General features: G+C 51.7%; 1 protein-coding gene across 8 annotated transcripts; it reads right to left on the bottom strand.

Moving 5' to 3' along the window:
- Positions 1–286: 286 nt before the first annotated feature.
- Positions 287–9,734, bottom strand: FXYD7 (FXYD domain containing ion transport regulator 7). 8 transcript variants are annotated; one of them, XM_057493425.1, is made up of 7 exons: positions 9,539–9,698; positions 4,871–4,900; positions 2,992–3,066; positions 2,810–2,852; positions 2,641–2,681; positions 1,018–1,071; positions 359–761 (listed from the first exon to the last, which is right to left on the bottom strand). In XM_057493425.1, exons 1-7 carry the CDS (start codon positions 9,567–9,569, stop codon positions 739–741), a joined length of 297 nt encoding a protein of 98 aa, XP_057349408.1. In that variant the 5' UTR covers positions 9,570–9,698; the 3' UTR covers positions 359–738. The 8 variants fall into 8 exon arrangements, with proteins under 8 accessions (XP_057349404.1, XP_057349405.1, XP_057349407.1 ...); XM_057493426.1 differs by having other exon boundaries at positions 2,819–2,852; XM_057493421.1 differs by lacking the exon at positions 1,018–1,071 and having other exon boundaries at positions 287–573; positions 2,665–2,681.
- Between the last annotated feature and the right edge of the window lie 6 nt (positions 9,735–9,740).

The following is a 9,740-nucleotide window of genomic DNA, read 5'->3' as shown; positions in this document are numbered from 1 at the left end:
CCTGGCCTCAGAGCCCAGGGTGGGAGCAGGAGGGGGAGACGCTGAGGGCCATGGGGGCAGGGGTGAGGGCAGGCAGGGGCCCGGGGGAGGGTGGGTGTGGGGGACCGTTAGGTCCTGGCTGGGTGGGGCTCCTTTGGGGAGGGCGGGTGTGTGTGTACTCGGGGGTCGATGGGGGAAGAGATGGAAGGGCAACTGGGGAGGCGGAGTTGAGGGAGGGGAAGGGAACCTGGAAGGGCCTGGGGCACGGGAGGAGAAGGAGGGGAGGGGCAGGTCAGGGGCGCGGGAGAGAGGTCCCCCAGGCTCAGTTTTGCCCCGACCCCATTTTGTCCCCACAGATGAGAACAACGCAGACAGAACAGGGGGAAAAACCAAATGCACATTTATTAAGCTCAAGACGTAGACACCCAGGGTGCAGGGGAACGGGTCTTCCGCGTGGAGACAGGGAGGTGCAGGAAAGCGTTAAACCGGGATTCTGGGGGGCTGGGGGCGGATCCCCGGACCCCAGGAGCTGGAGGACTGAGTCCCTGGATCTGGGCTGCAGATGGGCTCTTGCGGGGTCGTCATTGCCAAGGCCTGGGGAGGGACAGCGGGGGGCAGCGGCTCCAGCCTCGGGGTGGGTGGGGCGGCTCATTCGGGGGAGCGCTCCCCGGCGCAAGGCTGGGGTCCCCACCGCCTCCACCCGGTCCTCAGGCTCCCGCGCTCAGGCAGGGACAGCAGTGGAGGTGCCCGGGGCCGACTTTACACACCGCCACCTCCAGGGGCTGGGGAGAGAGACAAGGACAGAGTGAGAGAGCCAGGGAGCCTTCAGTCAGCAACCAGAGGGATGGAAGCGGACCCTTCCCGCGGCCAGAGGGCCCTTCCTCCCCTGCGGATGAAGCCAGACCGCAGGGACTGTCACCCTTGAGCTGGCTCCGGGGAGCTGCCTTGCCTCCCCACACCCTGATGTCTCATCCAGATAGAGACTCCTGTGTGGTGTTGGTTCCGCCTCCCTGGACGCTGTCCTGGACAGGAACACACCTGTGACGAGGCTGGAGACCCCTGGTCCAGCCTGGGCTTTTCTGGGATGGTCTCCTGCCAGAAAGGGAGTCTCCATGCCCCTCCTAGGTCCCCAACCTCCTCTCACAGCCCCACCCTTTCCCCACACCTTGTTTCCCCAGCATTTGGACACAACAGGAATTCTGTTTCCCACCCACTTGGGACCATCACTAAACTGAAGTGGGTCAGAATCCTGTACATGTTCTTAGATTGTGCCCCAGGTGCCAGGGCCACCCCCCAACCATCACAAAGTGCCCAGTAATGTTTTTACACCTTGTTAGAAAGAACATGAAATTCCACACCAAATTCCCCCAAAGATTGAGTATTCCAAGGTCCATTTTTAGTTAAAAGAACTTTATAAGAGACAGATTCCTTTTTCTGACTTTTTTTTAAGTCCCCGGTAGCTGAGTTGTTGAGATGCAGTTCCACTAAAAAACAGGTCGAGATATTTTTACGTAATTAAAATTAACACCCCGAGGAGTCACAATCTTCCATCCACAGGCCTGTCCCCTCACGCATCCTGTATCTCTCCTCCTCACACCTCTGTCCCCCTGCATCCACTCTCCCCTCGACATCCTCCGTTGTCCCTACACCCCATTCCCTGTATGCCGCTCAGCCCCCTTTACCACTCAACCCTCTACACCCCATCCCTCCTACACCTCATTCCCTATATGCCCCTCACCCTCTACACGCCTCACTACCCTATATCCCTCACCCCCTCCTACACCACACCCCCTTCCACACCCCTCACCTCTACATCCCTCACTCACTACACCCCTCATCCCTCTACATCTCACCCCCTCTATACTCCTCAACCCTCTATGCCCCTCACCTTCTACACCCCTCTGTACCCCACCCACTCCACACCTCTGACCTCTCCATACCTGTCACCCCTCTACATCCCCTCCCCCACCTCCGCCATCCCCTCTCCCATACTCCCCCAACCCTCTTCACCCTCCAGCCCCTTCCTAGGTCCTCTACCCCCTCCTCCCCGCTCCATCCTCTTCACTCTTTGTCCCTTTCCTATATTTTCTGTCTCTCCGTCCTTACACTCACCTCCCCACATCCTCTTATCCAACATCAATTTTTAAAATCTGTATTCTATGCATCTCTCATTTTCTTATTGTGATACAGTTATTCAGAAACTTTTTCTTCCCTCTTCCCTTCCTCCTTTCCTTTCTTTTTAAAAATCATTTTATCCTAGACCTTTCCAACTGAACATTAAAGTCTGGAAAGCATTCTATCTTGCTGCCTCTTCTAGAGCTCAGCTCTGTCTCCATTCTGACTGCAGAAGTCCTGTCCCTGTGGGCCCCTCTCTTCACAGACTTGCAGCTTTCTGCTCTGGGGAATTAGTTCATCCTAGCTTTTATAGGCATATGTACTTGTTTCTGGGAAGCTTTGTGGACTCTTTAGGATGCTTCACGTCCCACTGACTCTCCATGGTTTAACATTTTTATCTGTGGGGCTTCAGCTCCTGAATTTCCCAGGTCCATCCATTGGTGGCCCCATTCTCAGGGACATGCTGAGCAACTCCCCTTCTGATGCTTCCCCTTTCTCTTTCCTCCTGTCCTCCCATGCCAGAATCACACACTTTCTCACCCTCACCTGAGGAGGGAAGCTCCGACTTACAGGATTTGCATGTTGGGCTGCAGAAGCAAAGATGAGAGAGAGAAGCATAAAGAGGTTCAAAAGGCACAGGCTTGTGGGCAGCATGGCAGGCCCCGGGGCCCTGGGCTCTTCCCACCCCTCTCCCCTCTCCCCTCTGCTGCCAGACCTCTCAGACCTGGAGTCCGCCTTCCTGCACTTCACCTTCTTGCCTGTTAGGAGACAGGTTGACAGAACAAGGGGACAGGGTGTCAGGGTCCGGAAAAAAGCCAGCAGGGGAGCCGTAGGTGTCAGGGGACCAAGAGGTGGCCCTCTGAGGGGCTCTGCAGCCCAGGAAGGGGTCACACTTACTGATGATGATGAGGATGCCCAGCAGGAACAATATGGTAGCCAGAGTCATGCCCACAGTCTGTACAGTGTCATAGTCTGGGGGAGATAATGGGGGACATCGAGGTGAGGGCAGCACCTCAGCCCCCAGAGTCTCAGCCTGGCCTCCAGGCTACCCAGCCAGGGGCCCAGAATTCAGGGATGCTGCCGGCCATGCTGGCAGCAGTCCAGTGGGTGAGTGTGATGATGGAGAGCATGAGCGTGGCATCAGCGGCTCCCCTTGACTGCTTCACCCTCTATCCTTCTCTGGGTTTTTACCCCTAGAGATACATATATATATTATTATTCAATATATATATTGATAGATAATGGTAATATATATTATTATGTCACAATCATATATATTATTCAATATATATATCATAATCATATACAGTATTCAATATATGTTATTCAAATATATGTGTGTAGATATATATATATATATAACCTTCCCCATCCTCTACTGCTATAGATACACTTCTACTGCCCCCTTCCTGGCCCTGTCCACCATTGTCACCCATCTGGACTATTGCAACAAGCAACCTTCTCTGTGGTCTTCCTAACCCCCAGCCACAGGGATCCTGTTAACTGAGTCAGATCAGGGTCCTCCGGAGCTCAGAGCAACCCCCTGGCTTCCATTGCATTCCAGGTAAAAGCCAAAGTCCTGCCCGCACTCCACAAGGCCCCGTATGACCCAGTCCCTGTTCCTTCTCAGACCTCATCCCTCTCCACTCTCCTCATCCACTGCTCCAGGGGCACTGGTCTTCCCCTTGTTCCTGAAGCATGTTCAGGCACGGTTCTGCCACAGGGCCTTCGCACTTGCTGTTCCCACTGCCTGAACTCTTCCTTAAATATTCCTCCCTTACCAACTTCTGGGCTTTATTCAAATGTCAGCGAAAGCTTTCTGGCTGTTTTATTTAGAATTTTTCATCCTCTCAACACTCTCACTCTTTCATTTTCCTTCATAAGAATTATTCTTGTCTAATATGCCACAGTAAATACTTGTTGAATTTGTGGGGCACCCACTCTGTACCGGCAACTGTCCAGACCTCTGCCTTCAGGGAGGTGGTTTTCAGACTGTGATAAAGCACTAAACAAAATAAAACAAAAAAACTGAGTCATGTGACCATGGCTAGCCATGGAAGTAGCTCCTCTTGCTGGGGAGTCAGGAGGGCCTTTCCTAGCAGAGCAATCAGTATTTGATCTGAGGCCTGAAGAATGAGCAGGAGTCTTAGCCAGCTATGTGGAGATCTACAGAAGGACTATTCCTGGTAGAGAGAACAGCAAGTGCAAAGGCCCTGGCATGGGAAAGAACTTGGCATATTGTAGGAACAGTATGAGTGAGCAAGGGAGAAGGCAGGAGAGTATTCAGAGAGGGAACTGAGACAAGGTCTGCTAAGCCTGGGGGTAACTTCTTTGAGCTTCAGCGCTGTGGGGACGATTTAATGACATCATCAAGTAAATCTTACCCACAATCCTCACAGGTGGAAACTATTTCTATTCCTCATTTATAGAAGGGCCCAGAGAAGCAAAGTTGCTTGCTCAAGGTCACACAGCTAGTGAGTGGAAGAGCCAGGATTTAAATCCAGGCAGCCTGACCTCAGAGTCATTTGCTTCTATGATGACCCCAACACACCAGCTCAGAGTCCTGGTGAAGCCTGAAGGGGGTCCAGAGAAGATACCCCCAAATCTGATTCTGCCCTCCATGAGCCCAGCTGATATGAACTGAACCCACATGTACAGTGGCCCAGGATGTATCATGTTGCCATGGCTGAAGCCACTTCAGCAGTGACCATAAGGGACTTGCAGCCACCCCTCCACCCAGCTCCAGGCTGTCCTCATCACAGTATCCACCACTCACCATAGTAAAATGGGTCAGGTTCCTGAGGAACTGTGGGAATGAAGGCAGAGAAAGAGAGAGAGGGAAAAAATATTTCAACACTGGGTTTCTTAACAATTTTGAGTATCCAGATAGGCCACTGGCCCAATGGTTTCTGTATAGAAATCAGATAAAGGGACCCCTTGCTCTGGATGATATAGCCTTATGGCAGGACACAGTCATGAAGAGTGGAATATAGGCTGGGTTCTAGGCCACATTCACTCCATTAGTGGTATCCTCCCTTGTGCAGTGCGCAACCTACTCAACAGTACATGGCAGTCCTGGTCCCAGACCCTGTGGAGGTCTGATATAAGCTACGGATTCATTCTATGGATTCATTTCTGAAAAACACACACACACTCCCATTTCCACAGGATGTTGGAGATTAAGACTCCAATCCCACTGGTGGACTGCTGAATGTATCAGCTTCCCCTGAACACTCCCTAAAACTTCTCAGTTACCTGAGAGCCCCAAAAGGCAGGAACTTTGGCTACTGCTCTCAGCCACTTGCTCCTGCAACTAAATCCAGCACAGGGGAGCTGTTTTATAACATACCCTATACTACATTATATATAATAATATATGCTTTATTATTTATTTCTGGGGCACTATTGATTTTAAGATTCAAAGTTGATTTTGTAATCACTTTCCCAGTGTGTGTGTAGATGTGTGAATATGTATGTAACTCTACCACAAGAAACATGCCCACCCATTAGAAGACTCACCCAATTGCACAAATATTAATGTGTGGATAAAATGTGTAATTGTCCCAAGCCATATTCCTCTCCAGAAAATCTCAGAAGATCCTTCCCATTCAAGAAGCCCACCTGATGGTTCCCTAAGTCCCCTGACAGCTTTTAGTACATTCTGCCTTGTCCAGAGCGGGATTCTGGAGAGAAGGTACCACTAGGAAAGAGGTACCAGGGGTGTCAGGGTGATGCCACATGTTGCCATCAGTGATCTTCCCCCTCCCAGGCTCAGGGAAGGATGGCGGCTGATTTGAGTTTGGGTGGACCATATGACTAATCCCGGCCAATGGACTGTGAATGGGAGTGTCATTGCCGTTTCCAGACGGGAGCCATGTGCCCATGCTCCTTTTTGCCTTTGGCTTGGTGATCTGCATGTTCAACATCATGGCTGCTACAGTTTTCTTTGGTGAATAGAAACCCCTGGTCAATCTGTGATGGGCATATATATGTGTAAGTGAGAACTCAACTTTGGTTATCAGAAGCCACTGAGACTTTTGGTACTATTTGTCACTCTAGCCTAAACTAGCTGATGCAGGTGGTACCTAGGCAAGACCCTAAATAGCGCTGATTCAGATAATTTGTAACTTTGCCCTTCTCAGTCTTTTGTCCAGTCCTCAAAGAGGAAGGCTTAGGTAATTGCTGATGTGTCTGTAACACCTTCCAACCCTTGTTAATCCCCCCCCACCCCTACCCCCGAGAGAAACAGGCCCTGGCTTCAGAGCCTTTAGCAGGCAACATTTTGTGACATTGTTTGGTTTTCTCTACCTATTTATCTAACCAGCAGTCCATAGCAGTGATTCCATGCCGGCCTCTCTTCTAAGCACATCCCAGATGTTAACACACTTAATTTTCACAGCAGCTCTCTGACATAGGTACTAGCTTCATCCTCATTCCATAAAGAGGGGCACTGAGGCCATGAAAAATAAAGTCACTTATTTAAGATCATTTTTATACTTGTTTTCAATTTAAGGGAATAATCCTGATTTTCCCTTTGGAGTTTTGATGCAAAATAAAACTAATTAAGTTTTTTAAAAGTTAATTTATTTAACTTAGTTACTTCCACTTCTGGGAATTTACGTGAAGAAAACAAAATCATTAATTCAAAAAGATACATGCACTCCTATGTTTACCTATTGTTTACAAGAGCCAAGATATGGAAGTAACCTAAGTGTCCTTCTATAGATGAATGGATAAGGAAGATGTGGTGCGTTTATACAATGGACTGTTATTCAGCCATAAAAAAGAATGAAATCTTGCCATTTGTGACAACATGGATGGACCTAGAAGGTATTATGCTAAGTGGAATAAGTTAGAGAAAAACAAGTACCATATATTTTCACTTACATGTGGAATCTGAAAACAAAGAAAGAAAGAAAACAAATAGACTCATGAACACAGAGAACAGACTGGAGGTTTCCATGATAGGGAAGGGGAGTAGAAAAAAAGTAATCCTTTGAAGGAAAAAAATTAAATAAGTATCAGTGGGGAATGTTTGGATAGAGCAAAAATCATGGAGGTGGTACTTAAAAGCATCAATATGAGGAAACATTATTTTAGAATCATCTGTGCTCTGTTTTAGCTCCCCCACCAGATGGGGAGTAAATTTGTTTGACTATCTCTGCTGCTAATCCTTGCATTTATAAAGTCTTTCAAAGAAGTTTTCTGGAATGAATGAATGCACGGAAGCCCCTGCTAGGCTTCAGGAGGCTGCATAAGAGGTGGAGCAGTTGGATCATCCTGCTTCTGCCTCCTGTGTTTCCACACACCGTGCCTCCCCAAACCATCAGAAGCCACTGGGTAAATGCCTGTCCCAGGATCCTCTTGGTTCCTCCCTGGGTGCTCCATGCTCCGTGAAGTTCCTCTTCTGGTCCCTGCTGCCCCAGCAGTCTGGGTCCTCAGGGTGAGGTTGGGCTAGGGGTGGAGCCAGGAGGCAGAAGGAATGTGCAACACTCCTGGCCAGTTGCCAAGGAGACATCAGGAAGGAGGTGGTTGCTATGGCAACTGGAGCATCTTAAGAGGTGAAGAGAGGTGATGGGTCTGGGCTCCCCAGGCTGGGTGGGGTCCAGTGTGGAACTTGTGGGCCAATCTTGACTCCCTTTGCTCCCTTTGTGCCCCCTGTAACTGCCCCTGCAAGGCTAGCTTCCAGCCAAGCTGGCGGTCGTTCTCAGGGATAGGGACCCAGGCCCAGCTGTGCTCCCACATACCCTTTCTGTTTGCCCCCAGCTCTCCCTCCTGCTCTCTGACAGGATGCGGAGAGTCTTCACTACCCTCCCCATTTCTGCCCACCAATCCATTAATTCATTTCCCTAAGCGCTTGCAACACACAACATGCTTTTCCTCCCCTGGAGTTTCCCAAGACCTGTGGTCCCCTCTCATGCTGTGACCCAGCAAAAGGAGGAGGGTGGGGCTGGGCATAGGCGTCGGTCCTCCCACCTCTGCCCGACTGCCATCGATCCTGCTAACCACCATCTCTGCGAAAAGAAGCCCTGGGCTCCCGCCAGGCCTGCTGGCTCAGCCCTGCCCCCTCTCCCTAGGGTGGCTTCCAGCCTCTGCAGCCCCCCCACCCCGCCCTCCTTCAAATTCTGCAGATATGGCTCAGTGCAGCAGCCCCCACCCTCCAGAAAAAGGGGCAGGGAAGGAAATATCAGAGTGGAATTGAGGTACCCTTCACCACCAGGGGCTCCAGCACCGCTGGCCTATCCCCCTGGCCCTGCTTTCAGTGCTGGAAACCTCCCCTTCCCACCTCCCCCCACACCCATTACAGCATTCCTCCCTTTGCTCCTCTGCAGAAGCAGGCTCAAGAAAGGGGCTGTTGGGTGGAATGAGTGTTTAAGTGGGTGCATATCTGGGTTAATGGGTGTGAAATGTGAATCCCTGTGTGGCTGACGGGGGTGGGAAGGGGAATCTGTGTGCACACCCAAGTGCACCTCCCACAGCAGACAACAACCAGATGTTGGCTGGGAAGGAGGTTCCTGAAACCCATTTCTGCCCATGGGGGCTCACTGCAGTGGCTCAGCCCCACCCCGTGGCCCTCCTAGTTCTCTCGCTCCATGGGTCCCTCTCTCTCTCTCTTTCTCCCGTGTCTTTCTCTATGACTCCCTCTCCATAGTTGTCTCAATCCCTCCATCTCTCGGTATTGCTTGTCTCTGATTTGCTCTCTGTCTCTCTGCATCTCTGTTGCTCTCTGTCTCTCCCCTTCACTCGCTCTGAATCTCTCTGAATCTCCAATCTGTCTTCTCTCTGAGTCTCTCTGGGTTTCGAACTCCGGGTCTCCTTGCTCTCTTGGTCTCTATCTCTTTCAGGCTCTCTCTCCAGCGGTCTCTTTCCACAGTCCTTTCTGCCTTCCTTTCTCAGTCTCTCACTTCCTCCAGCTCCCTCACCCTGTCTTTCCCTCTCTCCCTGCTTCCCGCTGAACCTGCCCGTCAGGAATTCCAAAAAGCACCCACCATAGGAGCCAGCACTAGGAAGAAGAGGTACAGAGACCCCTCCTCTTATACACCCCAGGGACCCTGAAATGTATAAGAACCTCTGTGGCCGCAGACCTACCTGCTCCCACCCTCGAAGCCCATCTCTTCGCAGCCACTGCCACTGCTGTGCCTGACCAGTCACCCGGTTGCCATAGCTACCGGTCCGCGCATCCTTTCTCCCCCGACTACCGCTCTCCAACAGCGCTGGTCGCTCACAGGAATGACACCACCGGGAGGGGGTGTCCATGAGGCCCGAAGGGGTTCCAAGGGGGGCACTGCAGGGACCTCCGCTCATGGGAGGAACGGACATCCCCTTCCCCACTCCCCTCCTTTTCCAGCCCTGGAATCTCCCCATATCCTCTCTCCACGCTCTAAGATCTCCGAGCCGACCCCCCACACACAACCTGCGCACCCTCCCCCCAGGCGACGCTCACCCTTTGTGGGGGCCTGGGTTGGGGTCGCCATGCCGGGCCGGAGCAGGGGGCGACTGGATGCTGAGGCGGTGAAGGCGCGGCTGCAGCAGCTGGAAGCGGGACAGACTGAAGTCTAGGGTAGATGGGGGGAGCCCTCGTGTGTGGGGGCCTTAGCCAATGGTGGCCCGGAGAGCCCGCCCCCGTCCAGGCCATCCCCGCCTCC

Source organism: Manis pentadactyla, chromosome 15 (assembly GCF_030020395.1).
Source record: "Manis pentadactyla isolate mManPen7 chromosome 15, mManPen7.hap1, whole genome shotgun sequence".
Taxonomy (NCBI): Eukaryota; Metazoa; Chordata; class Mammalia; order Pholidota; family Manidae; genus Manis; species Manis pentadactyla.
The sequence above is the reverse complement of the archived record's forward strand: the minus strand, read 5'-3'. Positions and strand labels throughout refer to the sequence as shown.